The 15,805-nt window shown below is 43.6% G+C and overlaps 1 protein-coding gene across 1 annotated transcript in view; it reads left to right on the plus strand.

Annotated features, from left to right (window-relative positions):
• The window catches only part of INTS9 (integrator complex subunit 9), a 126,778-nt gene that overhangs the window by 48,462 nt on the left and 62,511 nt on the right, over positions 1-15,805 (plus strand). Inside the window, 4 exon segments of the mRNA NM_001046363.1 lie at positions 25-85; positions 3,116-3,178; positions 7,627-7,766; positions 9,862-9,948. Coding sequence (NP_001039828.1) covers positions 25-85; positions 3,116-3,178; positions 7,627-7,766; positions 9,862-9,948 — 351 coding nt within the window.

The following is a 15,805-nucleotide window of genomic DNA, read 5'->3' on the forward strand; positions in this document are numbered from 1 at the left end:
ATAATTTAATCTTTTGTTTTGCAGTCCCAGACTGTCCAATCTTCCTGGCTGGTCCCTAAAGGATGGAAACGCTTTCTTGGACAAGGTAATGATAAGCTGAAGTGTATCTGCACCCACTGGGAAGCCATCTTGTCGTTCTGCAGTCACCCGACAGTAATGTGACTACTGGGTTCATTTCTTCCCCTTGGTCTTCTCCCTAAAAACTCCTGTGACCCATGTAGAGTCTTCAGTACTTGGTAATTACTGTTTTTAAGAGCTTTTTAAGGAGTCTTGGTGTTCAGATTCAGATCCAGTTTTCTCATGTGTAAAATCTAGGGACTTCAGCTGGAAATACATTTTATCACCCCAAAAAGAAAGCTATTATTTCTAGAATTGTGATGAGTGTTTCATTGGCATTGCTTGTTAGAGAATTCCGTCCAGCTCATTTCGTTTTGAGGCTATACTGACTCTTCCTGTAAGGAGTGAACTTTTTTTTAAAATAACTTTAAAGCCCACCAAACACTGTTGAGTTTTAAACGGCTCTCCTAGGGACCAGGTCACATAGGGCATTGTCAAAACTTTGAATCTTCTTTAGGTAACGACGGGCCACAGAGGTTGCTGCAGGCAGGGTCATCCTCTGCTCAGACCACTTTGACTGCAGAGTGGAGAATAGACTGAGGAGCCAAGTGTTTCACTTCTAGGCCATGTGCTCTGGGGCCGTGAGAGGGAATCACGTGTTCAAGTAAACGTGAACAAAGGGCCTTCCAGTCTATGATCTATGATCGTAGCCTGGCATGGATACTCTTATAATTTGTGAAAAAAGAACATGGTTCTTTTAACACAAATCACTTTCACTTTTCACTTTCATGCATTGGAGAAGGAAATGGCAACCCACTCCAGTGTTCTTGCCTGGAGAATCCCAGGGACAGAGGAGCCTGGTAGGAGGCTGTCTATGGGGTCACACAGAGTCAGACACAACTGAAGCGACTTAGCAGCAGCAGCAGCAGGAATTTGGAGTTCTCTTAATGACTTTAATTGCTAACTAGGCCTAAACTGTGAATGACTCAAATTACTTTTTATTTTTTTCAAGGCTGTTAAATTTTTGCCATTAGATTGTCTTCATGGTATGTCCTTCCTCAGATCAATTTTAGGCATTTAAGTTCCATGTGAGAGACCAGAGATACAAAACAAAAGTTAAAACTTATCTAGCCAAATTTTCTTCTGAAAAAAATGAGAGATAAAGGAAGATTAGACACTGTAAAGCTTATCCACGCCATTCTTACACCTCCATGTCATTCTTCCTCTCCCCAGTTTCATAATTAAAAGACTGAATATGAGGATCCTTAAAATGATTCATCTGAGTAAGGCATTTCCTTCTCCTAATAGATATTGTAAAATAAAGAGGAGCTCTTTTTACAGAATTAATTCCTGTACCTGCCCCCTCACCCCGGCTTCAAGTGCAAGCCAGATGCATGACTTGAAATCAGATTTCCCTCATAGCCTAACTGTAAAATTAGGTGACATTCAAGAACCTGCGCACCTGATGAAATTTCAGCCTGTGTCTCTTGCTGGCTGTAAATCATTGTTCCCAGAGAAAGGCTCAGAAGCATCCCATTACCCATGCATTGTGAGCAAGATGACTCGCATGTGTCTGTGGGAGCATTTCATTAGGAGGGAGTGGCGAATAAAATACAGTGACATTGTAAGTGCTCAGAATGGCAAATACGCTGCTCCAGGCCAGGAAAGATGAGCACCTCAGAGGAGGATCTGTCAGGCGAGGTAGACAGACCCCGCACCCTGGTACATGGCAGGGCATGGGGAGTGTGGGGAAGAAGATTACACAACCGATGAAAGGCTGGGCAGTGCTTTGCAGTTTCCCATGATCTGTCTTTAATCGTTTTTAATCTCATCCCAAGGGAATTGGGGGTCTTCCTCCATTAACCGCAATTGCTCATTTGTTTTTCACTGGCAGGTATATTGTAATTACAAATGGTTTCAGTCTCTTTCTGGCTCTGCATTTCACTGGTTAAATGGTAGTCATATAAGGAGAAGAACCGGAATTTACAATGGAAGACAAGAGTAGAAAATGTTCTCTAAGCTTCTGATAGGAGACTTGTAAAATTCAAAAGGAATTTTACAGCTGCTGGCATTTGTATGGCTTTGCCTGACAGTTTTTTCCTGAAGCTCCCCTAGATGCAGAAATTGCTGTATAAATATCCCAGGTCCCTTGCCTCTGGGTAGAATCACTCCTGGGTGTACGTTTGATACCGTTTCTCAGAGTCTCCCCTTTGCCCACGGTGGAATGTGGCTGTGTGACACATCTATTATCGGCCAGCTTCTTTGCCCTTTATCACTTGCCCTTCCTCCTGCTATTTTTTTTTTTTATCACTTGCCCTTCCTCCTGCTATTTTTTTTTTTTTTTTAGCACCTCTCTTATAAGCTTTCACACACCCTTTTCTCAGGGTCTGTTTGTGAAAGAATTTGAAGGAAGATAGGCCTATTAAATACGGTAGGTCATGGGCAGTGTGGGGAGTTGCAGTGTATAAATACAGCGTTTTCTTTTGAATGGTGGTGGGGGTGTGATTTAATCCCTATCCTGTATTCTTCATCTCCTTCCTTATTTGCCCCTCAAACCTTGGTAGGAGGAGAAAGGGGTTCCAGTTCATTTATCTGCACTCTGGACTCCCAGTCTAATTGCAGAACAGAATCACTAGACACGCTTGTCATGGATATAGGTTCCATGTCTGATCCCTTAGATCTTAGGTAAAACCCAGGAGTCTGCTTCCATCACTGTCTGTTCCAGATCATTCTGATATTGCTGGTGTAGTTCATATAACTATTATTTGGAAAGCTCTGGGTCGGAGTTGTGGAAGCAGCCTGTCTCCACACATGGCTTCCTTAAAGAAGCATCAAGAAATGTGCATGCACGCCCTGATTTTTTTTAATACTGAATAAAATGTTCAGCTGCCCTGAGCTTAAACAAGAACCAGTTGACCTAATAACCTTCTCCCACTTTCCTCCAACTCCAGCCTTCTGCAACACTTCAAAGAGAGTCTGGTTTGGGGATGGAATTTCTTTGGCACTGTGTTTATTGACCCATCTCGTCCTAGAATTTTTTTTCTTTCATGTCTTTTAGGAGCTAAAGGAGTGCTCAGGTCATGTATTTGTGGATTCTGTACCCGAATTCTGCCTACCAGAGGTAAGAGTGAAGTGAATCTTATTATAGGAACAAAGCATTTCTGATCATGTCTCAAAGTGAAGACAAGAAATAATTTTAAGGGGCTGAACTTCTTATTTTGAAATCAAAATGAGTCTTATCCTAGGCACTTTGTTATACGACTAAAATTCGATCATTTAGGAGCTTTTTGTATTGTCCATAAATCACTGAAGTCATTCTCTTCCTAGCTCTTTTTATAATCCCCAGTGACATTCACACTGGGGCATAGTATTGAGCAAGGTAAAGAATAACCTAAGTCTTTCAGTTTTGTAATTACAGTCATCCCGTAGTATCTGAGGGGATGGGTTCTAGGAGCCCCCATGAGTACCAAAATCCACAGATGCTCAAGCACGCGATATGATGGAGTACAATGAATAGAGTACACCCTCCGAATCTACAGGTTTCACATCCAGGATTGCAGTGGGCCCATTGGATAATGCCTCTGTCTTAGGTTAGCCAGACTTTTTCTAGTCTTGGGTAATTGGGAATTGCTGTTATTCCGCTAGTACAGTAAACTGGAAAACTTCTTGCTGACTTAATAACACATGAAATGTTGCTTGAAATTCAGATTCTGAACTGAGTTACGGATATCTGTTGCTTACATATTATCATCACAATGAGACTTGTTATAAGTGTCTGAGTCCAGTTCCATTGTTTTAAAGGAAACAAAGATCAGTTTGCATTAGTCTTAAAGGAAACATCTCAACTGACAGGGCTAATCCCCAGAGTGGCCTGGGTGGAGTTCTCAGCACAAAGGAGAACTGTGGGGATGCCAGTAGCCTGTCCAGGTTCCTGGGCAAATCACTGAGAAGCCACATTCTGCCCTTTCCATGTGCCCTGGGGGTGTCGGTGCCTGTCAAACAGACTTTCACAGTTCAGCGCCAGAGAGAAAAGAAATTGGGTGTGCTGTGTCTCTTAGTTTTGTCCTTTCTTCCTATCTCTCTTTCCATTTCTACAACTTCTGTTGATACCCTTTAGATAAACTTTCTCTCTCTCTCTCTTTGAACTATGTGAGGTGACCTTTTAGAGCAAAAGAGAGCGAAGAACAGCAGAGAAGGACGTGGTCATTGAAGTTGGCAGATAAGGGAGAGTTTGTGGTGAAGTAATAGGAGCAAGGGTGAAGGAGACAGCAAAATGCTGAGCTCTCCCTAACTGCTGATAAAACGTTGTCGTCTTCATTTGTCATTGAGGAGCTGGTGGGCCAGTCCCCCATCTGTTCAAAGGTTCCTATTTCCAGGTGCTTTTATTTTTCAGTTTACTGCCTGTGGCATTGACCACTGCAGCCTTCAGCTTGTGACCAACAGCAGAGGATCCCTGGCTTGGGGTACTGGGGTGTTTCTGACTTGCTCCATAGACTCCTACTAAAGTTTGAATTTAGACAGTCACCATTCCACAGTTCACTTTTGCCAAGCTAGAAGCAGCAGCGTTATATGTTGGATTCTAGAGCCATAGGGTTTTTTTAACAACTTGCATCAGAATTTGTAGTTTATGACATGTTAGGGAAAGTTGCTTAGTCGTGTCCGACTCTTTGCAACCCTATGGACTATACAGTCCATGGAATTCTCTGGGCCAGAATACTGGAGTGGGTAGCCTTTCCCTTCTCAGGAGATCTTCCCAACCCAGGGACTGAACCCAGGTCTCCCGCATTGCAGGTGGATTCTTTACCAGCTGAGCCATTAGGGAAGCCCAAGAATACTAGAGTAGGTGGCCTATCCCTTCTCTAGCGAATCTTCCCAACCCAGGAATCTAACTAGGGTCTCCTGCATTGCAGGCAGATTCTTTACCATCTGAGCTACCAGGGTAGCCCATGACATATTAGTAGTACTTACTGTTTCAAGGGAAACCAGGGCATTGTACGATCAGAAGAAAATAGGAGAGTATTGGAATCAGAAGAGAGGGACTTACACACAGTCCAGCCTTGGCTGACTTGTGGCTGAGCCATACAGAGCTAAAATTCTAGTCTTCGTGGAATTTACAATCTAGTGCAGTTACTTTAAACATCTTTGTATTCCCCCAAAGTCTGTACGACAGACTGTGCCTAAAGTCTAGGATAGTACAATAAGCAGCCAATAAATTATAATTGTTTTGATCCAGTTCATGGTCTGTAGAATCCAAGTGTCTGTATTGGGCTTCCCAGGTCGCGCAGTGGTAAAGAATCTGCCTGCCAGTGCAAGAGATGCAAGAGACGGGCGTTCGATCCCTGGGTCAGGAAGATCCCCTGGAGGAAGAAATGGCAACCCACTCCAGTATTCTTGCCTGGGAAATCCCATGGACAGAGGAGCCCGGCTGGCAATAGTCCATGGGGTCGCAAAAAGTCAGACACATCTGAGCACACACGTGCACACACACACACAGAACCAAAGTGTCTATATAGAAGTTTAAAAATAATCTTTATGGGCTATCATTGAGTGAAAGTAAATACACAAACATAGTTTGGATGTTAAATTTATTTCTCAGAAAATTGTTTATGTAGGCAGTCTTTGATATATATACACGCAATACGTGTGTGTGTGTGTGTGTGTGTGTGTGTGTGTGTGTGTGTATACACATTTGTCCTCCAGCTGTCTTCACCAGATTTCTTATCATTCTAGACTCTGTGGACTGATTCTTACATCCTTAAAGAGAAATTTCAAATATCCCTACCCAGTTTCTATAGAGGTAGAAGGAAGGGAGGGGAGTTTTTGGCCTTTACTGTTGCTTCAACTCTCCTTCCCTTGTTTTCTTCTGTACCTGTCACTCTGCTACTCTGTCTTAACCTTCTCATTTGTTTAAAAAGGGTTCTGGAGAGGAGGTGAGAAATAGGACCAGTAGACCTTCCTTCATTAATGTGAAGACATAGTCTTGGAAGTGCAGTACGCAACACAGAGTTAAGTTGTGGTCCTTAGACATTTTATTCACACAGATTGCCATTGCCTTGGCAGTGAGTAGCTTTTGACTCTAATCTCCTTTCTGTCCTAAGGAGCTGAAGCTGATTATGCCTTGGTGGCTTTATTAAATCAATTTACTTTACACATAAAGTCATTCAACCAGAAAATACCCACAGCCAAAATGGTGCACTATCTCTGTCGTTTGCAAATATGGTGCAGACATCTTTGTTACTTCTACTCTGTGGGGGACACAGTGGCTCTGTGCCCCAGTCTCCTAACAAAAACTCTTTCTTGAGTTACCCCATGCTATCTGTACTACCTCATGCAGTTTCTGTGGGATAAGTTCCGTGAGGGAGAGCTCAGAGACTGAGGAGATGTCTCTGAACCAGAGCTGCTAGCTTCTCACAATGGCGCCTCCACAGAGGGCGCTGCTTCTCACGATGTATTCCTCCAACAACAACCCACCAAGGCCTGTTCTGTCCTGGCTGCCACAGCTTGAAGGGGACAGAGATGAGTCCCACGGGATTATTGATCTCAGATGTTCCAGTTTGGGGAGACAAGGGGGTACTTTGAGGTGCCCACCATAGTAAAGAGTAGTAACTGCTTTAAGAGGGATATTCACAAAGTGCCTTGGCAGTTCTTAGGAAGAAGTGCTTTCTTTCATCTGGGCAAATCAGGAAGGCTTAGCGGAAGAAGAGAATTGAGCCTTAAAAGCAGGTAGGGGAACTTCCCTGGTGGTCCAGGGCTGAGAATCTGCATTCCTAATGGCTGGTCCCTGGTTCAATCCCTGGTGAAGGGCCTAGATCTTGTGTGCTGCAACTAAGACCCAGCACAACCAAATGAATAAGTAAATATTTTAAAAAAAACAAAAAACACAGAAGCAATTGCCCCCAAAAAAATACTTCATAATTTTTTTTTAAGGCAGGTAGGGCTTAAATTTATGTAAAAATTGTTCCCTTCTACTAAAAGTTTTCATAAAATTTACTCAACATGAGTAGCATTATTCCTCACCTGCCAACCTGTCTTTTTCCCTGTTCGCATGACATTAATAGTGGAGTAAAGGGTAGACTGAGGGTTGTGATTAGGGTAGAATACAAGAGTATAACCTCCTTTTATGACTCTGCCACTACATTTGTCGGCGGGGGGGGGTGGTTCTCTATTCAGCACTAGTGGTCAAAAGTTACCTCGAAAAAAAATAAAGTTGTCTGCCACAGTGGACTTCTGAAGATCTGCTTCCTGTGTGGTGCTCCCTCACAGCTGCTTCCTGTCACCTGGCTCCACCTGGCAGGCAGCAGTGGCCAGTGTCCCGTTGTCATTTATCCTCATACGTCTGCCTCTCAGAACTCTGTTTTAGTAAAATCAGCAGCCGTCCTGTCCTGCTGCTCCACGTCAGCACTAGGGAATATCCCCGTATGAGAGACCGGAAACATTACAGGGACTGCATCATTATTCTGTAGCACCACAGCCGCTCCTCTGCCTTCTGACAGTGTCATTTTTCAGCCCCATCATGCTGATCTGTGTGCCGCGCACAGATACGTATCACTCCCTCCCCTTTTTTTCCAGACCGAGCTAATAGATCTGTCTACAGTGGATGTGATCCTCATCTCTAACTATCACTGCATGATGGCCCTGCCCTACATCACCGAGCACACCGGGTTCACGGGCACAGTCTACGCCACGGAGCCCACCGTTCAGATCGGCAGGTGAGGGCATTTCTGCTTGAGCTGTGAGTGAGTGGCTGGAGAGCTCCTCCCTTCCACAGTGACTCTCTAATAGAGTGTTGTGCCCAGGGGCACCGTTGTTTCCCCCTGAGCAGCTGACCCAGAGAAACAGAATGAATAGACAACTCTGCTGATAAAACAAATGTTCGTTGGAGTTGCCTAGAGATGGATGCTGCAAATAGTGGTCATTTAGTCTTAGAAAAACAGAAAGAGAGGGACAACTCTTCTATGCAGACGACACTAATTAGGGAAGGTATCATTCAGTAGGTGCCACCGAGATGCAATACAGAGGGCTTTGGGGGAGAAAGGAACACAGCACATTTAAAAAAAAAAGAAAATTTACTACTTTGCTTTCAAAATCCGCCCACCCCCCTCCCCTGCCCCCGGCCTTTTAGTGCAGGCTATAAACAGAGATGGCTTGCAGGATTTCCCTGGTGGTCCTGTGGTGAAGACTCCACACTTAATATTGCAGAGGGTGTGGGTTCAATCCCTGATCCGGTAACTGAGATCCCACATGCCAATAAAAGGAAAAAAGAGAGAAAGAGATGGCTGGTAGAAAACAGGATAAGAATTTAGATGAAGTTGTCTGTACTGTTGACTGAGTGAAACTCAAGACCCAATGAAATGAAAACCTCACAGTCTTTCTTTGACTCTGAGAATGCTGTGAGCCAGATGCCAGCCCCTCCCAAGTCTCTGTGGGACAGAAGATTGTTTCAAGTAACCATAGCATCATTTAGTGAGAAAATAAAAATTATGTGAAGAAAATTACCCCAGAACAGAAAGAATGGTGTTGAAGCAAACAGCCCAGTATGGTATGAGGTAAAACTATCAAGACCCAAACTACAGGATCCACATGCAATATAGACTCTTCGTTCTAGGTTCCAGAGTCTGGCTGAAGTCCAGCAAGATGGAATTACCAGGAGTGAAGCAAAATCTGTCTGTGTTTTTTGTGTCCAATTTATTACCCTCAGTGTGTACAGAAAAACTATAAAAGATCTGAGGGAAAGACATAATAGAGAAGTAAAGGTGATGGATCAGTTTCAGGGAGAGGAGAAACTGAAAGCATTAGATTATGTGAGAAAGCTAAGTCCTGAGGATGGACATAGCAGAATGTTCTCCTGAAAGCGACAGCCACAACAGCCATGAGCCTGAATCCCAGACCTTCGAATGCCAGAACAGGTGCTGCTCCCTTGAGATGAAAGACAGCGATGGTATTAGGAATAAGTAAATAAATGGAAGCAAAATGAAGTTTTCCAGCATTCAAAATGCTAATAAATTTATGGCTTGCCACGCCTGTATGTTTATTGGGAGAGGATTTAAGTCGATACGGAACATCTGTACTGTATTACATAGGGGAGTCAAGATGTAAAAGTCTGTTTCTAGCTTTCTGGAAATCCTGTAGCTATGCAGGGGCCTCTCAGCGCTCTGTTCCGTGGCTTCCTCAGAGCATGAGATCTTTGACCAGCTGAGTGAGGCATCTCTCAGGTTCCCTCAGGTGGGAGTCTGTGGAAATCCAGCTTGCAGTCGCAGAACCTGTTCTTTGGCAGGTCCTTGAGTTAGACCTGTAGGATTAGTGTTCTTGCATGTGGAATTTTGTTCATTCCTAAAACATAATGTGAAGAAAATTTGTTTTCCCAGTTTAAAAATGTCCATTTAATGTTGTCATTAAGAAACGATCCTGCCCCTACCTCTGCTACCACCAAAATCAGATACTTCATGCTCATTTAGCTTTTTCTCCTGCTGTGTTTTTAATTACTTCAATAAAGGCAGAGATCTTAAGAGTGAGAGTAAAACTGTAGGTTTAAATATTTCAGCCTTTCAAGATAAGCGACACTCCAGGCTTATTTTAAAGGTGAATTAAATCATTTACATTCCGATTTTTTAACATGGAAATTCAAGACAGAGTCTAAGTTTTTGTTCAGCTTTATATAAAATGGTGCCCACATTTCTATGAAACAGGAAGAAAGATGATTGGGGAGGGGCAGGCAAACAAGCCCTTTTCTCTTGACTGTGTTAGAGTGCCATGTTTTTCTGACGCTCTTTTTGGGTGTTCATAGCTTTCCTTGTTTCCACTCAGGCTTCTCATGGAAGAGTTGGTGAACTTCATTGAACGAGTGCCCAAGGCCCAGTCTGCCTCCCTGTGGAAGAACAAGGATATTCAGCGGTGAGCAGTGGGCGGTCACTCCCCTTGACAGCTGTGGGGGGCAGGGGAAGGGCTTAGCAAAGCAGTCTCAGGTGTTTTCTTGTTTTCTGCTGAGCTTATACTATTAGAACCAAGATTCTCTTTCCCCTGTGTTTGATTCAACCAACATATTTTGAGAGGCAGCCATGCCATATGCAAGGTAGTATGCTAGGTTTGGGTGTTTTGTAAACAGTTGGCTGTCTCTTTGAGGTGCAGAGGGGTTAATGGGAAGTCAGACAATGAAACACGTACATTACAGTCTTGGGTGGCATGGATTGTAACAGATGCTTGGTCACAAGGCTATAGGTGCTCCGAAAATGAAGGTGTTTCTTTGCTTAGGGAACTGAGGAGGGACATTCCTTAGGAGATGACAATTAAGGTTAGTGTCGGAGAAAGAAAAGGACCTCTCCTGATAGAAAAGGTCATAAAGTGGGGTCCAGGCAAAGCATCGTAGGATACAGCAGTCTCCAGCCTTTTTGGCACCAGGGACCCATTTTGTAGAAGACAGGTGTTCCATGGACTGGGGCGGGGGATGGTTTGGGGATGGTCCAAGTGCATCGCATTTATTGTGCACTTTATTTCCATTATTATTACATCAACTCCACCTCGGATCATTAGGCATTAGATCCCAGAGGTTGGGGCCCTTGATATAGTATATTCAGGGAACAATGAGAAGTCCAGGGTGGATTAGAATTGGTTGAGTACAGAGGGGGAAGGGTGAAATGTCCCTAGACAGGGACACTGGAGCAAGCTAATGAAGAGTCTACCATGTGAAGACTGATTTTTCTGTAATCGGGTGTGGGAAGTTCATCGGGGGAGGTTGACGAGGCAGAGACATGATCGCATATCTACTGAGAGGAAGCAACCCTGGAAGCAGCATGGAGGATGGATGGGATACAGAGACAGGAGCAGGAAGCCCAGTGGCAGAAACCCAGGCAAGAGAACAGAAGCCTGAACTAAGAAGGCTGTAGCGGAAGAATGAAGAGGTGAAGGGAGTGGAAATGCAGTCGAGAAGGCAGAGAGGCAGCTTGGTTCTTCTCCTGCGCTCATGTTTGATGGATAGTAGAGGACACCAGTCAGTCTTAACACATTGCAGCTGGTCACCCCTGCCAGTTGCTGCCCTTAACCCCCAGCACCTCAGCCCCAGCCCTCCAGGCCTGGCGTCCAGAGTCAGAACTCGTATGTAATTTCTTAGGTGTGTTCCTTATACTCCTACCCATTCTACTCTCTTCCAGCTACCTCGTCATTGAGTTCTTTCCCTCTAGGTCCATGATTTGTGAGCCATCTGTTACCTAAACTTTAGAATGTCTTGGGTTTTGTGACATTCTTTCTACAAGGATACATGAATATGAATAGGCTTCCCTGGTGGCTCAGACCATAAAGAGTCTGCCTGCCATGCATAAGACCCAGGTTCGATCCCTGGGTCAGGAAGATCCCCTAGAGGAGGAAGTGACAACCCACTCTAGTATTCTTGCTTGGGAAATCCCATGGACAGAGGAACCTGGCAGGCTACAGTCCATGGGATTGTACAGAGTCAGACACAGCTGGTCAACTAATACACACTATGAACATGTAGCTAGAAGAATATGCTTTGTTTGGTTTTTGCTTATATATTTTTTTTAACGTGGACCATATTCAAAGTCTTTATTGAATTTGTTACAATATTGCTTCTGTTTTACATTTTGGTTTTTGGCTCATGCAGCATGTGGGACCTTAGCTTCCCAACCAGCGATCAAACTTGCACCCCCTGCATAGGAAGGGGGGTCTTAGCCACTGGACCACCAGGGAAGTCCCTGCTTTGTTTTTATACTGTGACTGTCTCAGAGATGAGAATATGAGTCTCCTCGATGCATTCCTTTATCACATGTGTTATTCATCTTGTTTAACTTAAGTAGCACTTGTTACGTGCCTGACCCTCTTCTCAGTGTTTTCTTTACTTCACTTAGTTCTTCAACATGATCGTTTTGCAGAAGAGAAAACAGGCACAGTGAGGTTAAGTAACTTGTTCAGCTCAACCAATTAGAGAATGGTAGGATTTGGATTCAAACCCAGGCAGCTGGGCTTGTCTGGATCCCAGCACCGCGCCGCTAACCACTGTGCTGGGCGGCCCCTCAGCCATTACAGGCCTCTCCTGCAGAGCATGTGAGCCCCTCATGTGATGGAAGAATGCATGAGTGCACATCTTCTGTGTTTTATGGGTCTTCTTTGTGTCTCTGTTTCCTTCACTGGGGACATGGTATCTGTCTGACTTGTCATTAGGAAACACTTGGGAGACGCGTGCATTTCTGAGTTTTCTCAGTGCTCGTGGCTGCCTTCCTTGATCTGCCAGCTTAGCACGGGTCCCCTCCCGTCCCGAGTGCCTTCTTACTCTCAGCCTCCTTCCTCCTGCCCATCACATACCTCCTCTCCTTTTTTCCCCTCTCCTGTCTGCCCACTGGCCCACACTTGTCCCAGTTCCTCGCTTCACCCCCCTCCTTAGAAACCTGAGGAGTTTGTTTTCACTTGCTGTGGAACACGGACACCTTGGCTCCCCTCACTTCCTCCTTTTAAATTTACACCCTTAAATATTCTGCCATGAAGAATTTTGGCACACCAATAATGATGTTCAAAGGTCACTGTTTCCTGATTCCCAAACCCTGGACCAAGCCTTGAGACGTCCAAGTCCTTATTTTGCCTTTTTTGTTTGTGACCTTGGACAGAATCCTTGGCAGTGGTCTTTGCTTCCCATTCTTTGTAAAATACAAGATAACTGGCTCACCGATAAAAATGCCATCGTATTTTAGGGGAAAAGGTGAATTGAACTGGAAGGAGCAGAGGGCTAGGGAGGGGGCCTGAAAGTAATTTCCTAAGGTGCTTTAGGATATCTCTGTTTTTTTAAAAAGGTGCTGCTGCTGCTGCTGCTAAGTCACGTCAGTCGTGTCCGACTCTGTGCGACCCCATAGACGGCAGCCCACCAGGCTGCGCCGCCCCTGGGATTCTCCAGGCAAGAACACTGGAGTGGGTTGCCATTGCCTTCTCTGAGAAAGGTGCTAGTTGAAATAAAACCTTGAATCTGTTATCTCGCCACCTGGTGGGCAAAAACCAGAAACTGTTGAGAGGTAGCTTGTTGAGAAGAAAGGATAACTTGGACCAATCGGAGACTGTATTTCATTACTTCGTGTATCCTGAGCATATTTCTGATCCCCATCAAGCATTTTGTTTTGGTTTCTGAGTGTGAGATGAGCCATAGTTACTGATAGTGAAAGAGAAGAGTCTGATTATTGGAAAGATTAAATCAAGGTGACGGACAATTAAGCAAGCCATGTCCTTTTTTTTTTCTCTTGAAGAAATTCAGCATAAATATTAGAACTGGTAGAAAAATATGAGGAGCTATTTTGTAATTGAAATCTGACAAAAGAGTTCTCTCAAAATAGTCACCCAGAACTTCATCTTGTGCCAGAATACTAAAAGCGTTTCATGTAAACATTTAAGGATTTACACCCCTTGAAAAGTTCCCCGTCATAAGCCAGATGATATCATATGTCCCAAGACACTGTGACAGACTCTATCACAAATCACTGTTTGCTTGCTGTCACTTAGTACAGTGACCAAATGATACGGCTGTATCTTTTCTTTATATCTCAATTTATTTTTTAATTCCTTCATTCCCCTTGTTCCATTCCTATAAAATAGGGTTCACAATCTCAGATACCTCTAGGGATGAGAAAGGGGTAGGTAAGTACAGGAGTGGGGTTGGCTGGTGGGAACCATGGCCTGGTGACCAGACCTCTCCAAAGGGGCAGCTGACACACAACTTCAGCACAGTTTAGGGCATATGGGAAAGCGAGCCCATCACTGCCAAAACCTGTTCTTTTTTTTTTTTTTTTTTTTATGAGAAGCTCAGGATCTGGATGTTTCACATGTGATTTTTTTTTCTACCTTTTAAAAAGTTGGCTCTCACATTAAAATAAAATTACCAATGAACACCTCAAGCAGAACACTTCCATGAGTTGGATTCAAGCCCCTAATTTTTGACCTAAACCTTATACAAGCTGTCTCACGGTTAAGTGTTTAAAATTGAAATGCATCTTAGTCGCTTAAGTTACTCATAAGACCATCAACCAAAAAAAAAACAATATATGAACATCTTTCAGGCTCATTGGTTTCTGACAAATTCCCTTAAATCACAGGAAGTTAGTTTGAATTAGCATTTGATTTAGTATTAGTGTATTTACCAACCTGCCATCCCCCCCGCAAAAAACCATTACGCTTGCTTTTTGGCAGCTGTCAGACTCCCCAGCTCAGTTGACACTGCTCCCTGAGATTTATTTAGAAGTTAGCTATCCTTCCTCATTTTGACATTGCAGCTTACACTTCTTGAAAGAGATTTTTGAAGGGTAGGGAAAGGAGAATCCCCTACCATAAAATTTTTGAGCCTCTTGACATTCCCATATACACTTCAAAATTTAGGTTTTTAGTGGGTAAATTTAAAGCACAATATTGCACTGAAGAAACTAACCCATCTTCTAATATTTTTTATGTAAATGTAGCACTTTTTGTATAAGACTAGAAATCTACAATTATAATTAAGAGGCTAAATCATTATAGGATATTGTCACAATCCTCTGACTAGCGTTAAGGAATTATGCATCGATATATTCCTGGCTGAAATGTTATGGCAATTTTCAGTACTGTGAGCTTAAAATATGGGTTTATACCTTATAGAAGACATAATTTAAAAAAAAAAAAAGCATATTGTACTTGAAATTCCTCTGTTCTGACACTCTTTAGGTATTTATAGATGAATTTATCAGGTCTCACTATGTAGCAGGAAGAAAATTAAAACTCTGGGCTTAGAGGTCAAATAGACTGGTGTTTGAATTTCAGATCTGCTTTTTGGCTGCAGAAGCTCATCTCTTCTCGGCTCTGTTTTCTTGTTTTTATGATAGGAATAGTATTAGCAACGTCACCAGGCTGTTGTGAGGACTAAATGAGTAATGCAAGTAAAGTCCTTAAAACAGTGCCAGGCACACGGTAGGTGCTCAGCGAACACCAGCATCCTTTCTCCCTTTAATGATATGCGTGGCTCGCATCACCCGCCTTTCAGTAACCATCACACATCTGCCTTCCTCAGCCTTACTTATCTTTCAGCACTGCCTTTCCTAGTGAGACCAACGTATTTAGTATAGCAGAAGAGAAGTTATTTTCCTAATCCCCCTGTTGATGATCATTAGCAGTATCATTCAGATTCTGGGACTCAGTCTTCTTTTCTGTAATATAGGAGAATTGAATTGAACACAGTTTGCTTATGTTAAAGTTTTTAAAGATGTCTTAAGCGGTTCTTAGAGAGTGGTCGGAGAAGGCAATGGCACCCCACTCCAGTACTCTTGCCTGGAAAATCCCATGGATGGAGGAGCCTGGTGGGCTGCAGTCCATGGGGTTGCTAAGAGTCGGACACAACTGAGCGACTTCAAATTCACTTTTCACTTTCATGCATTGGAGAAGGAAATGGCAACCCACTCCAGTGTTCTTGCCTGGAGAATCCCAGGGACGGGGAAGCCTGGTGGGCTGCCATCTATGGAGTCGCACAGAGTCAGACACGACTGAAGCGACTTAGCAGCAGCAGAGAGTGGTGGTACTTTGATGGCATCATCACAACTTTGCAGTTCCAGAAACTTAGTCATTTCATTTCACTTAGAGTCAGTTAGCCTCTGAAGGGCAGGTTCGGCCTAACTAAACTCCCAGGATACTGGCTGACAGACAAAAACTCCATTTAATTACTTTATCCTGAGAACTAGGAGCGTTCATCTGCCTAGGACTCTGTTTTGGGCAGCAAGTCCACTTAAAGAGATCAAATTAT

The sequence above is a fragment of the Bos taurus genome, chromosome 8, assembly GCF_002263795.3.
Source record: "Bos taurus isolate L1 Dominette 01449 registration number 42190680 breed Hereford chromosome 8, ARS-UCD2.0, whole genome shotgun sequence".
In the NCBI taxonomy this organism is placed as follows: domain Eukaryota; kingdom Metazoa; phylum Chordata; class Mammalia; order Artiodactyla; family Bovidae; genus Bos; species Bos taurus.